The sequence below is a fragment of the Otolemur garnettii genome, unplaced genomic scaffold, assembly GCF_000181295.1.
Source record: "Otolemur garnettii isolate 467f Iridium unplaced genomic scaffold, OtoGar3 scaffold00075, whole genome shotgun sequence".
Taxonomy (NCBI): Eukaryota; Metazoa; Chordata; class Mammalia; order Primates; family Galagidae; genus Otolemur; species Otolemur garnettii.
Genome location: NW_003852470.1, coordinates 8,671,009 through 8,685,121, shown reverse-complemented (window position 1 = coordinate 8,685,121; position 14,113 = coordinate 8,671,009). Strand labels below are relative to the sequence as shown.

At 49.4% G+C, this 14,113-nt stretch overlaps 1 protein-coding gene across 1 annotated transcript in view; it reads right to left on the bottom strand.

Annotated features, from left to right (window-relative positions):
- CPXM2 (carboxypeptidase X, M14 family member 2) overlaps positions 1–14,113 on the bottom strand; it is a 117,672-nt gene that overhangs the window by 25,802 nt on the left and 77,757 nt on the right. Inside the window, exons 6-7 of the mRNA XM_003794077.2 lie at positions 13,328–13,478; positions 1,302–1,390 (exon numbers count right to left, since the gene is read on the bottom strand). Coding sequence (XP_003794125.1) covers positions 1,302–1,390; positions 13,328–13,478 — 240 coding nt within the window. The remainder of the gene's footprint in view (positions 1–1,301; positions 1,391–13,327; positions 13,479–14,113) is intronic.

Below are 14,113 nucleotides of genomic sequence, written 5' to 3'. Positions count from 1 at the left end.
TGAAGAGCAAGACAGCAAGAAGCTCTCTTTAGCACATCCCACCTCTAAGTCTGTGCTGACAGGTGTCTGGAAGCCGTATGTGAGAGAGGCTCAAGTATCTCGGGCTTGTTCATCCCATGGGATTAGGGCTCAGCCTAACTGTGCTGACCTCAGAAACAGGTCCCACATTGGCCCTGGATGGCTGGTCCCTTCCCTCAGCACCTACGAGCCCTCCCTTGGAGCCATGTTCATTTGCCCTTGGTGAATCCCTGTTCTGTAAATGCATCTAAAGGACACTTCTGCCTGCTCTGCCTCTTCCGATTCTCAGCTGAAGGTTTCTTGTTCGCCAGCTCCTCCCCAAGCTTTCTAGCACATGCTGGGGGTGGACTCGGAACAGGATTTCATAGACAGCGCATTTAACATGGCGACTGCCTTTTAGCTTGTCCTAATAAATGTGTAATCCTCCCCTTTCTGCATCCAGTAGGCAAACACTGTGAAGATCTCAGAACTGCTGGGTTTCTGTGAAGAAATCCAGGGGAGAATCTCAGGTGGGACTGCCTTTTCTTTCTAACAGTACTTAAGCTATAAAGGTATGGAGCAGGAGTTTTGAAGCCTGGCTGGACAGCAGAGTCACCAGGAGACGTCTTCAAACTGGGCGTCTCCAGGCTCTTTTCTCTCCAGGACTCTGCTTTAATTGGCCTGAGTCTGGATACAATGATAGACAGTGCTACAAATTTTTCTAGGTGATTCTCATATGAAGCCAAGACTGAAACTCTGAGAATCTAAATAATAAGGGTAGAGTTATAGTCAGTGACTTGGTTTCCCTATCTGTAAGTAAGGAAATCAACAGTCCCCTCCCTCCTAGGGTGATTAGGAGGGTTAAATACATTCACGTATGTAAACCACTGAGCACGGCACTTAGTCCTATGAGAACACTTCCTGCAATTGTCATTATCAACATTATCCTAGATCCCTTTTCTTCTTCAATTCCACATCTGACCACATCTTCAAATCAGTTCCATCACTCAAAAATACAGTGATTCTTAAGAACTAAGGTATTCACTGATAAGACTCTGGATTCAAACTGTGATTCAGTCATTGGCCAGTGAGCAAGGCTTCCACTGGTCACCCAGACCCCAAACCTGGAAATGACAAGATTTAGTGCACTTAGTGTGTCTTCAGCAAACCAATGACCCTCAGTTCCCTGTCTTTGACACATCATCCAAATTTCTGGAGTGGAGAAAAATTAAGTGCTGATGGGCATGGAATATGCTGTCATTTTGAGAAATTTCTGGCCTGAGATTTTGTAATTTGGGCCTTACCTGGCGCATTTCCTTATAGTTGTGGTGCCGAAAATCCAGGTCATCAGTGGTGGTCATTTCATTCCGCCGGTGATAGTAGTTATTAGGATCTAGGGACACAAATACAGTTTTGAATTCATGGCCTTTTTTTTTTTTTTTAAGACAGAGTCTCACCTGCCTGGTTGATGTGGGAACTGAGGGGATAACACAGCCCAATCTCTAGCTTCTAACATCGGCTCTGAAAAACAACCAGCTAAACAGATCCCCTGTTGGCCACGGCAATCCCAGGAAAGTCTTAAGCTGAGTCCCAGCCATGACTGGATAGAAGGTCAGCCATGGCTTGATACCCCCACCTCACTGGCCACAATTACACTTTCTTTCCTAAGAGTTAAACAGAAACCAGCCCTTTCAAAAGACTTGCTCCACTGCTGATTCACACAACCGACCAGCATCCCTTCCTGACAAGAGACCACTGATTGTGGACACAGGATACACACCAGATGCTTCCATGTCCACCATTTCACCCCTCCACAAAAACAGCCTTATTTGAATACATTTAAATGTTAAGTCTCCACCCTAAGGTGAACACAGGCCCAATGTAACATGCATGTTTGTTTACTAAGCATGCACCTTCCCCTTCATGAATATTCATAGTGAGAGACAAAAATAAAATCCTGAGCCCCCAACTGACTGAATAGACTCCCTATTAGCCACTGGGATCCCAGAGAAAGTTTATAAACTGAAATCTTGGCCATAATAGGAAAGGAGATTGGACACACCTTGTTATATCCCCTCCCAACCTAACTGCCATCCGGCTTCCTTCCCTGAGGGTTAAGCAGAAACCAGCCCTTTCAAAGAATCTGCTCGGGACTGAGTTCACCCAACCCCCTAATGCCGCTCCTCCTTTTTACAGTCAACACAACTGACCAGCATTCCTTCCTGATAAGAGACCACCAACCACAAAGTGGTTCTGGCCAGTCTATGGAGGCTGCACAAGTGGAATTTGTATCCTCTGTCCTTTTGATGTCACAGGGCTGGAAACGTCACCCTCTGATCCGCTATCATGACCATTTTTTTTTTTTTTAAGACAGTATCACTCTGTTGCCCTGGGTACAGTGCCATAGTATACTAGCTCACAGCACCCTCAAACTCCTGAGCTCAAGCAACACTCTTGCCTCAGCCTCCTGAGTAGGTATGACTACAGGCGCTGGCCAGCTAGTTTTTCTATTTTTAGTAGAGACAGGATCTCACTCTTGCTCAAGCTGGTCTTAAACTCCTGACCTCAAGCAATCCACATGCCTCAGCCTCCCACAGTGCTGGGGTAACAGGTGTGAGCCACCGCACCCAGCCTATCATGGCCATGTTTTAAACACAGGTCCTACAAAGCAACATGAAACTCAATTGTGTGTGCACATATTTCTCTATTCATAAAAATTAATGAACCTCCTATAGCTTATTAAATATGCATATCCAGCCACCCACTTGGTATAAATTCTCGTTTCTTTTACCCTTCTTGTGAAGAAGTGTTCGCCCTTGGTTTCTGCCCGAGGCTCTTCTTCCCAGCCTGTAAGAAGGCCACCTGCAGGCTGCAACCCTTCATGAGAAATAAAGGTCTCCTCCCTAATTTATGAAGCTTGCACCACAATAGTGAGAGATGGAGCCCTGACCCCAACAGGAAAGCCCTGAAATCTTAGAGCTACTCTTGCCCAAAGCCAACATCAGACCAACCCCTAGAATTTTCATTTATTTGAGCCAAAAATTTCTCTTACTTTTTTCTTAAGCTAATTCAAGTAGGACTTCTGACCTCTGAAACAGAAGTTTATGAGGCCTTTATCCTCATGGATGGAGCTTCTGCAAATCACTGTCCTGCTTCCTTTGATGTGGTTGGCTCTGTACACCCCATGACCTGAAAGCCAGCTCAGTCCTCCAAGAACGGCTTAGACATGGGGCAAAGTGGGAGTGGAGCCCAAAATGATCTTCCCAACCTTACTTCCCGTTTTAAATACTCAAATGTTTTGCTCTGTCCCAACTGGTCCACTGATTGTGTCCCCCGCTTTCTCCCAAATATGTTGAAGTCCTACCCCCAGCACTTCAGAAAGTGACTTTATTTGGAGATAGGGTTTTTACAGAAGCAAGCTTGAATGAGGTCACTAAGGTGGGCCTCATCTGAAGGGGAAATATGAACACAGAGACACACCCAGGGAGAAGGCCTCGTAAAGAAGAAGGCAGAGATGGAGTGATGTATCTAGAAGCCAAGAAATGCTGAAAGCAGACAGCAACCAGCCGACACCAGGAGAGAGGCCGGGAGCAGAGTTTCCCTCACAGGCCTCAGAAGGAACTTCATCTCAGACTCAGGGCCTCCAAAACTGTCAGATGACGCATTTCTATTTCCAAGCCACGCAGTTTGGGGCACGTTGTTCTGGCAGCCCTAGGAAACTACTGCACGCCTGGATCATCCTGCCTCCTCTCTGCCAGGCGCACCTGCTGTGCTCTCCTGCCCCCTCCATCCCAGGGACACACCCAGATCCAGCTGCTTAGTAGAGCCCAGCCACCCTGATCTCAGCACCTCCCTATTCCTCAGACAGGGTCACACATATACAAGTTCTTCAGTCACCTGGACTGTCCTTCATCTCCTTTTCACGAATCTATTTGCAAGTATCCCTGATGTAAATTCATGGGAGCCGCCCAGAGAAAGGGCTCACTCTGCCACAGCGGAGCCTGATTTCAGCCTTCACTGATGGGAGTTCTTCCTTTATCACACTGCAGTCTACCCAATTGCAGTTAATTTAATGCCCTTAAACTAAGATGACCAAAGTTCCTTCTCTCTTCCATGTATGACAAGCCTACAGATTTTCAAGAGAAAGGCCATATGTTCCCAAGTCATCTCCATTTCTGCCTAAACCTTCTTCTCCCTTCTGCTGTCCCCACAATGGTGTCCACAGCTCCCACCGTTCTGGTTCCCTTCTCTGAACACGCTCAGATTTATCTGTGTGGCTCTGGGATGGTGCTCAGCTGGGGAGGAAGAGGCTTCTTTGTCAGGAAGGGGCCTCATCTGCATCTGGTTCTAAACTGAAACGACCTTGCCATGGGAGCCCCTCCGTCCTTGGCTGATCAGGACTATTATCACTATGTCCCACCAGCTCACACAGCTGCAGGAAGCAGTCTCCCTTTCTAAGACAACTTAGTTATGTCGTTTAAAGCCATCTTAGCTCCTTAAGGCTCCCAGCTCCAACTCACACCAGAGGCATGCATACAGATGTTTCCTGGCTTCAAAATTAATCATCAGGTGGCCAGCCTGTTGTTTTCCTGTCTTAATGAGCTCTGTAAATGGGACGGCAACCATGACGCCTCACTTTCGGCTGGATACGGACAGCATTTGGCCAATGCCCACGGATTTATTGAAGCGAAAGGCCTTCGCTGACTTCAGACATTGTCACTGAACATGTGCCACGTACCCAGAACCATGTGAGATGCAAGGCTCCCAATGACAAGGGGCTCTGGCCTGGCTCCTGGAAGGAGCACACACATCCACGGACACCGTAGCAAAGGCTGTGCTCTTCATCTTCTGGTTCAGGAAGGACATGCGAGAGAGAGAGAGAGAGAGAGAGAGAGAGAGAGAGAGAGAGAGAGGGGGGGGAGAGAGAGAGAGGGAGAGAGAGAGTGCGTGCCTTCCCCCAGTGCCAGGCATCTGCTCTGGGGCTTCAAGCAGCTGGAGCAGAAATTAACCCCTGTACTTGGAAACAAACAATTTGACATCCCAAATCCCTCATGCACACCCACAACATGTTTAGAAGGAGGATAGAGGAAGAGCAGGCTGGATGAGACTGAGGGTGAGTGGCAGGAGGCTGGGTCATGGAAGTGGTCACTGCCCATTTCTCGGCAGCTAGGCTGAGATGGGTCAGGGACAATGTGAAAGTACACACAGAGATGGAACAGGGACAGGGCAGGGAGAGGAGACCTAGAGAAGATGGGAAAGAGGTTCCAAGTGGGATCAAACCCCTCTCAGCCTCCAACCCGCCAGTGCCAGCACCACACCCACCACAGAAGGGGACTCCTGAGTCCCAAGTCAAGCCCCAGATCACTACGTGGGACTACTCTTACAAAACCAGTAGTGATCCCAGACCAGACGTCATTGCTGGGGACTGAAGGGACCATCAAGACCGAGAGTGCTCTGTGCTACATCTGACACTTCCCAGCTGGGACCTCCACTCATATGTGTGGGTGCTCAGCTGGGAGGTGCAGCCTTCTTGGCTGGGAAGGGGCCTCATCTGAGATCCAGAAGCCGTGACGTGCACATCTGGAACGGCTTCAGGGTGTTTGTAGGGGCGATGACACAGTTTTCAAACCGGGCAGAGCTGATGCTTATACAACATTAACTATCACTGGAATGTACACTTTAAAACAGTTCCTGTAGTTTTATGAATTTCACCTCAATTAAAAAAAAGAGTGACTGGTGGTGAAGTGCTCTCTGAGGACTGAGGAGACAGCAGAGGTGCCTGGCCATGGCGGGTCTTTCTGCATCTGCCATGAGGCCAGCTTCTCACTCAAGGAAATGCCTCCCACTGCGGCCCTGCGACCTCCCTAAACCCCAGGCCACCCAGCAGACCCCAGATAGCCTGACACTATGCCAAGTGGAGCAGCGCCCCCTCCCATGAAGAGCGGAGTCCCTGGAGAAGTCACACTTGCCCAGGCCCCTTCCAGCTCCTCTGATGACAAGCTGTTTCCACAGAGCAAGGCTGGGAGAAACACAGGAGCTATGGTCTCCAGCCAGGAACATCCTTAACCCAGGGTCCTTCTCATCTACGGCAGCACCCAGCCCTGACTCCCCACGGCCCCTAAGGGTTGCACACCACAGGTGCTTATGTACATGCCCCGTTCCTGTGACTCTTCCTGCCTGCCTGTCTTCCGTGAGCTCGTGGATGTCCAGGGAAGCCTGACTCCTCGGCAGACACTGCCCTGCCAATGCCTGGGGCCAGCCTGCAGCCTGGCTGACAGGACAGCTGCCAGCAGAGACGGTTTCCGACAGTGTGGCTGTTTTAACAGTTTCCCAAGATAATCAACACTGGGCAGTTGGACCAGAAAGAGAAATCTCACATTTATTTAAACTCAGTAAGGGCAAGCTGCCTTCTGCTGCGGGGAATACGGGCTGCAGCCAGTGATGGTTGATCCCACCCCCGCGGAGGAGAACTCACTGGGGAAAAGGCACCCCACAGGGGAGATGCATCCCCTCACCCTCACCACTGTGAGGGCTGGGCTGGCAGCCAGGTCTGCCTCATGGTAGGTACCTGGGCCTGCCTCAGAGCAACGGCTCCATTAGTATTTGATAAATGAATGAGTGGAATGAGTGGATGGATGGATGTTCTAATCAAGTTATTTAAGAAATGGGTGGTGCCTATGGCTCAGTGGGTAGGGCGGCAGCCCCATATACTGAAGGTGGCAGGTTCAAACCCAGCCCTGGCCAAACTGCAACAAAATATAGCTGGGTGTTGTGGCAGGCGCCTGTAGTCCCAGCTACTTGGGAGGCTGAGGCAAGAGAATCGCCTAAGCCCAGGAGTTGAGCTGTGTGATGCCACAGCACTCTACTGAGGGTGATAAAGAGAGACTCTGTCTCTACAAAAAAAAAAAAAAAAAAAGTTATTTATGAAAGGCCTACCAAAAAGAAACACTTTCAAGGGCCCAGGAGTCCTCTAAGAGGGGTCCACCTGCTGCGGTGATGCTACCACCCCACTACCACAGCAGAATGGAAAGTGGAAAGTGGGGACAAGGGGCAGTGAGTTAAAGCCAGATCCTCAGGATAAGCAAAGAAACATTGCATCTGTCAGTGTCTCCATTTCCCAGGGTGGCCATAACAAAGTACCACATACCAAGTAGGTGGCTTAAAACAACAGGCATCTATTCTCTCAGGGTTCCGAATGATGGAAATTCAAAACGGGGCCTGGGCAGGGCCATGCTCTTTCTAAAGGTCCAGGGGAGGAGCCTGCCTTGCCTCTTCCGGCTTCTGCTGGGGGCCGCACTCCTCGGCTCGCAGCTTCTTCACTCCTGCCTCTGCCATCACCTCGCGGTCTCCCTGTGCACCTGTGTCTCTGTTCACTCTTCTTCAGGACACCAGTCTTTGAACTTAGGGCCCACTCTAATCCAGCATGGCCTTAACATGACTGATTATATCTGTAAAGACTAATTTCAAATGAGATCATGTCTGAGGTTCTGGGTGACACCATTCAGCCCGGTGCACTCAGTCGTGGTGAGCCCTGAGCAAAAGCCCCCTGCAAGAGGGCGTCCATCTTTCTGAGCTAAGCTGCTTCTGTTCAGGGTAAAGCAGGTGTCTTGCTGTGTAGCCACACCCAGGCCCAGGATTTAAGATGACCCCCATGACCTGTACCCTCAACCACAAACCCCAGAGTGCTCTGCACAGGGGAGACCTGCTGGGGAGGCCTTGGCATTCCAGTCTCTGGAAAAGTAGAGGCTTAACCCCCTCAGCAAGTCACACAGGAAGGGTGGAAAACAGAACCAGGACAAAGTGGAGATAAGAAGAAATGGATTCTCTTCTGTCACATCCACCCACATCCATAGGTTCCAGTGACCTTAGACAGGAGTCCGCCAATGCCAGGGCAGTACAGGAAGGAAGAGAGCGGGGGAAATAAGACTTACTGAGCGCCCAGTGCCTGCGGGCACTGTACACACACGGTCTCATTTAGTCTCCACAGTGTCTACAGGGCAGCACGGAAGAGCGGCTGTAAAATTAAAAATAAAAACAAGAGCAGCCTCCTCTCCTCTGCTTTCGAGGGGTGCGGCAGAGCTCTTCTCATGGAACTCGTGGCTTTGAAAGGCAGGGCACCCCCTCGCCTGGCTGGGAGAAGGTCTCTGTCTAAAAAAACCCAGAGGTCCCACTCAGAAGCCCAAGACACAAGAGGTGAGAGCACAGGAGAGACAGAGACAGTACGTGGGGACAGAAGAGAGTCGCCATGCGGAGACCACAGCCTTAGCGACATGGCAGAGGGCCAGCCCGGGGGAAAAGGCAGCAAGCAATGGTCCCCTGTGCTGGGAGGACCAGGAACCCCAGGGAGGGAAACGATGACTGTCGGCTCCACCTTCTGTCCCCCCAAACCTGCCCCAGCAGTCCCTTGTGCAAATCAGCACAGTGGAGACTTGTTCTAGAATCCAGAGTCACTGGTAGGAAAGGCCTGAGAGCAGAGGAGGGGAGGAGGCAGCCAGGCCACACCGGAGTCCCCTGAAATCCTCAGGAGGGGACTCAGGATTTCCCGCAGGACTGTGAGGAGCTTGAGTTATTTGATGTGGATGTTTTATGAAATGTGACCCCAGCAGTTAGAGGACTTAGCCACACTTCTATAGGGAAGGTCTGACCTCCATTCTACAGACCAGTGTTTTTCAGCCCTTGTTATCTCACAGCACACTTGAACCTGTACTAAAACTTCCACGGCACACTTATGTTGATTTAAAAAAAAAAAAAAGAGTAAAAAAAAAATATACTAACTGTGCTCTGAACTTCTTTCAAAAATAATTTAACTAATGATCTTTAAAATTTTTTCATAGCACATCTACGATCCTCTCAAGGTACAACAGTTGAAAATCACTGCTGTGGACAAGGGCATTGCTCCTTGCCTGAGACCACAGTTGCTGAGGAGTGAAAGTGGGATTTGAACCCAGGTCTGGTCTAAGTCAAAACCTGTGCCCTTTCTTTCCACCTGGCTTCCCCCAAGAGGGATGTGAACTCACTTCTTTTAAAGGGCCCTGGCAAACCAGAGAGCTGCAGCTGGTGGAGCAATTCCAGTGAGCTCCTCTGTGCTCGTGGAAAAGAACGAGCATCACCATTAGCAGAGGAGGCCTAGGATCACGGGAGATGAGGGCACTGGGTACCCCTCCCCTGAACTGATTCCTGGCCTAGGATCACGGGAGATGAGGGCACTGGGTCCCCCTCCCCTGAACTGATTCCTGCCTTTTCAAGAGCCTAGGCCTAGAGCCCAGTTCATAATCAATTCCTTGGCACGAGAGGCATTCAAACTAGTAGCCTGACTTCGTAAAGGAAAGTGGAAGGGAGAAAAGCCAGACAGAGCGATGTCAAAAGTCTTTGCACCTCTGATGACCTAACAGTGACAGCCCATACTTCTCCCAATTTACATGTTATTGATGGGGGGAAGCTGGCTGGAACATTGCTATTATAGTTCAGCAAGACAGGCAGTGGGTTCGTAATTAAAATAACTGCTCAGTAATTATGAACTGATGAGCATGGACTGAGTGTATATATGGGGAGGAAGGAGACCCAGCATTTCGGCTGGCCCCAGCCAACCCGGAGGAATGATTCCTGGGCTCTGCCCTCTGGCAACTCTCTGTGCTGGAGGGAGAGTGAGCTCGTTTACACAGACCTACAGAAGCTCATCACTGGGTTCTCTGAGTCAAAGTCAAGAGCCCTGACACCTCAGCACTGTGCAGAGGGAGTCGCTTAGACCTGGGGGCCAGAAAGAGGAGGCAAGAGAATGACCATGTCTCCCAAAGAGGTCAAAGTCACACATACATGGAAAAAGCTGCTGGAGAGAGCCAGGAGCTCACGCCCCGCTATCCCACTGTCTTGAAGGTCATTTCCCAGGATGCCGGACACCAACCCTGTCACCCTAGGGGCCAGGTGTGTGCAAAGCTCACGGAGTCTTTTTAAGAACCAGGCAGTGTGCATTGCAGTGTTGTCTGCAATAGGCATGGGTCTTAATCTGAAAGTTTCATTACTAAAATTTGATCTTCAGAAGCTCTCACCAGGTCCCGATAAGCATATATATTTAGTCCAAAGTGGACAAATCTATCCAAACTTGGAGAAAAGGACTTGACTTTTATTTTTACCTTTTTTAATTAATAGCAATAAAGTTATTTTTATTTGTGGTAAAATACACTCGCGTGCAGTTTACCATCTTCACCATGTGTAGGTGTGTATTTCAGCGACGTTAAGCACATCCACCGTGTCGGGCAACCATCAGCACCATCCGTCTCCAGAATGCTTTCATCTCGTAAAAGCTCTGTACCTCCCTGAACAACAAATCCCCGTTTTCTTTTATTTAGGAGATTTTAAAAAATCCTATTAATAGACCGTGGTAATTCAGTCTCCAGCTCAAATATTTTTGGAAACATTGTTCATAAAGTCTTTTTTTTTTTTTTGCAGTTTTTGGCCAGGGCTGGGTTTGAACCCATGACCTCCGGCATATGGGACCAGTGCCCTACTCCTTTGAGACACAGGTGCCACCCTGTTCATAAAGTCTTAAAAAGCCCCAGCACGCTTGTCTGGCCCCACCCGAGGGTTCATAGGAGGGTAAGGGGTAGAGAGACATAGAAACAAAGGAAAATGGATTTTTATAAAGAAGAGTTCTAGAAAAAGCTCTAGAACTCTGGGTGGCCACTCTGGGTGGCTACATCAGACCACGAGGTCACCCTGGGTTGGTCTGGCTGAGTCGGGTCCTCCCTGGCTGTGGCCTCATTTCCTTTTACAAAGGAATCTCACTGGTACTGGGGCAATAAGCAGGCTCATTTGGGGTCCCTATACTGCTCTGGAGATGTGACCGTCACCAGGCAGCAGGGAGGAACAGCCAGCTCCCCTCTGGACAGACTACTAAGTCACTTCTAAAAGAAAAATGGCCCTAAATATTTGGGGGGTGGAAACTAGAACCATTCTGAGTCCATACTTGAATCCAGATTGCATGACGTGACTCTGCTTTTGTGAGTGTTTAAAGGACCTTCCAGAACCTATCTTCAAACACACACCCACACAGAATAACTTCACAAGGAAATATTTATTCCGTGAGACTCTCAAAGGCTACCCTGTGCCCTTTACCAACAACAGATGAATTCCTGCCCACAGAGAAAAACCATGACCTTACTTTTTAAAGCAAGCAGACCAAGGCTGTGCTGCACAGAACGGGCCAGCAAGACTCTTGGCCTGGCATAAAGAGGGCCAGAGCCCACGAGCCCTCCCTGAAGGCACTGCCGACATCTGTGCCACAGACACCCTGTGCTGGGAGAGCCCACAGGCCCAGGGTAGCAGGGGCTGGGTACTAACCAGCTACAGAAGGAGGTCCAACTCCAAAACCAGCCAGGGCTCCAACATCGGCCTTCTCTCTACCTCAGCCTCGGGACTGTGTGCATTCCTTGTACACAATCCCATTTACCATAATCTAATTTCAGTAAATAATCATGGACACACACACACACACAAAAAAAACCCCCAAACAATGACAGAGAAATAAGGATATTCGTTCTGAGGTTGTTTATAGAATCAAAATATTGGAAACAACTGAATTTCCAAGTAAATGAAGCAGACTAAAATCATGAGATTTGGGTCCGTGGGCCAGGCTAGAAGGCATCTAGAAGACAGATGGTCTCTGATGGTTTTAATGACGTGAAAGAAAAATTGCACTCTCCTTAAGTACAGACACAAAACAAGAAATCTGTCTGGAGGGAGGGTGAGTAGGTAGGTGGATAGAGACGTCTTTCTCACCAGTATAAGGTCTGGGTTCTCCAAATCTATGCCTGGCCAAGCAAGATCATGAATATTACAGGATAGGAGAAGAAAACAATAAAATGGCCCTACATACACTTTGGAAATGCAGTCAGTGTAAGTGCACAGACAGGGGTAGTAACTACAGAAATAGCATCAGACCTGGCACCCTGCCCCCAGGAGGTGCCGGAAGGGACAGGGCCAGGCCACATCTCGGAGAGGATGAGAGGCAGGAGCCACAGCTGTGCTCGGTTGCCCCCCGGGCCTTGTTGTGGGTGGACTGAGTGTGGAAACTCCTGCAGGTCAACAGCTGCTATGGGTTTGTCCTCAGGGCCAGCTGCCTTCCCTGGAGATGTCTGGTCAGGGCAAAGAGGCTGCAGAGGCTCCACAGGGGCACGAGAGTCTCTAGCTACAAGCCAGGTCAGCCCATCCCCAGCAGACAGTGCCAAGGACCTGGATGGCACACATGGCCTCAAGCCCTCTTTCTTTAAGCCACCCATAGGTTATGCCCACATACCATCGTGTGAAAAAAGGGCAAGGGGAATGCAACCCAGCAGAGTGAGTATCTACCCAAAGACACAGGCATCTAAGAGTGGGGCTATTTAAAGTAAAAAAGGCCACGTAAACGGTCAAGTTTAAAACAAACTTTTACCTCCTCCTACCCCATTGTCACTACCCCGTGTAGCAAGATCTGTCAACAAATCTGTCAACGTGTCCCCCCATTATTTACACCATTTTTTAAACTTTGGATTAATACGAAGGTGTGTACGATACATTGTTTGCGTTGGTAAAGTCCAAGCTGTAGTTGTGACCTTCACCCAGGAAGTGTGTCACTGTGCTTGTTAGGTGGGAATTTACCAAGCTCCCTCCCCACTCCCCCATCATGAATTTAACTGAGGTTTTTGTTCAGTTAAATTTCTTTAATGATCTCGATATTTAGCTACATGAATAGCTAGCTCCAGCTTAGTCAATTCTGATCCTGTCTCTTTCCTCCTCAGAGTCTCAAGTGCATATTCCTAGCATGGCATCCAGTGTCCTACACCTCTGACCCTGTCCACAACCTGCCCTTGCAGCTAAAAGGGCCTGTCATTGGTTACCTAAAAGTCTCAACTTGGCACTGAGTACACGAGATGCTTGATTTCCCATTCTGATGGTCCTTTCCTTAGGAGAGTCTTCTCCAAATCCACCCGAGTGTAACAAAAACTCCAAACTCTCCATCTTTTTATGGCCGACTAGTACTCCATGGCATGCACACCCCACACGAGTGGATGACACAGTTCTTTTTGCTCTCCTCTGAGTGGTGTGCATCATCTTAAAACCACAGGAGGCAAAGCCACACGTGGCAAGGCCTTCAGCACCCCAAACACCCACCATGCTTCTGAGTGGGATTATGAGAAAAATTTATTTTCTTTTCTGCTCACCTATGTCTTCTAAATGTTCTACAGTAGACTTTTTTTTTTTTTTTTACATGAGGAAACTACGGCGCGGTTTACGTTTCTCGCCTCGTTGGGGTGTGTGCATCGGGCCCCCAGGAAGAACGGGACAGCGGACTCACCTGGCAGCGGGCAGCCGAGGATCTCCAGCCTCATGCAGATGCTCCCGTTGTCAAACCAGGACCGCGGGTTAACGCGAATGTAGCGGGCCACCATGGGGACAGGCAGCTCATTGAGAACAGGGATCTCCTTCTCACTGTTTCCTTCAAATATCTATGTGTGCTCAAGGCCGGAAAAGGAGACTTTTAGAGTTGAGGATGAAGGAGTCAGTAACTCACTTCAGCAAGCCCTTACTGCGGACACCTCCCCTGCGCTGGGCACTGAGGGAAAAGGAGGAGGAAGCAGGCCTGGACCCTGCCCTCAGGAAGGCTACCTCAGCGTATGTGCGTAGAGGGAGGAGAGTGTGCTGATTCTACACTGCAGGACAAATCTATTCATGTCACGGCAAAGGGACAGCCAGAGAGCACTGAGGTTTCAGGAGGGGACCAGGCTCAGTGGTGAGGAACAGGGGGTGTTTGAACCAGCACTGAAGGACACTAGTTAGCTCTGTGGGGTTAGACAGGGTTGAGAGAAAAGGAACAGCAATGACTGCAGAAGCCCAAAGGCGGGGTTCACAGGCAGAAGAGCAGCGTTCACTTCCAGTGGGCCCAGGACTGTGCATATCAGGGTAAAAATGAGAAAGAAGCTGCAAGGGCAGGCTGTAGACAGAGCCAGAGGCGTAGGACACTGGATGCCATGCTAGGAATGTGCACTTGAGACTCAGAGGAGGAAAGAGGCAGGTCAGAACTGACTAAGCGGGAGCTATTCATGTAGCTACAAGATCGCGACCATTAAAGAAAGTTAGGAAA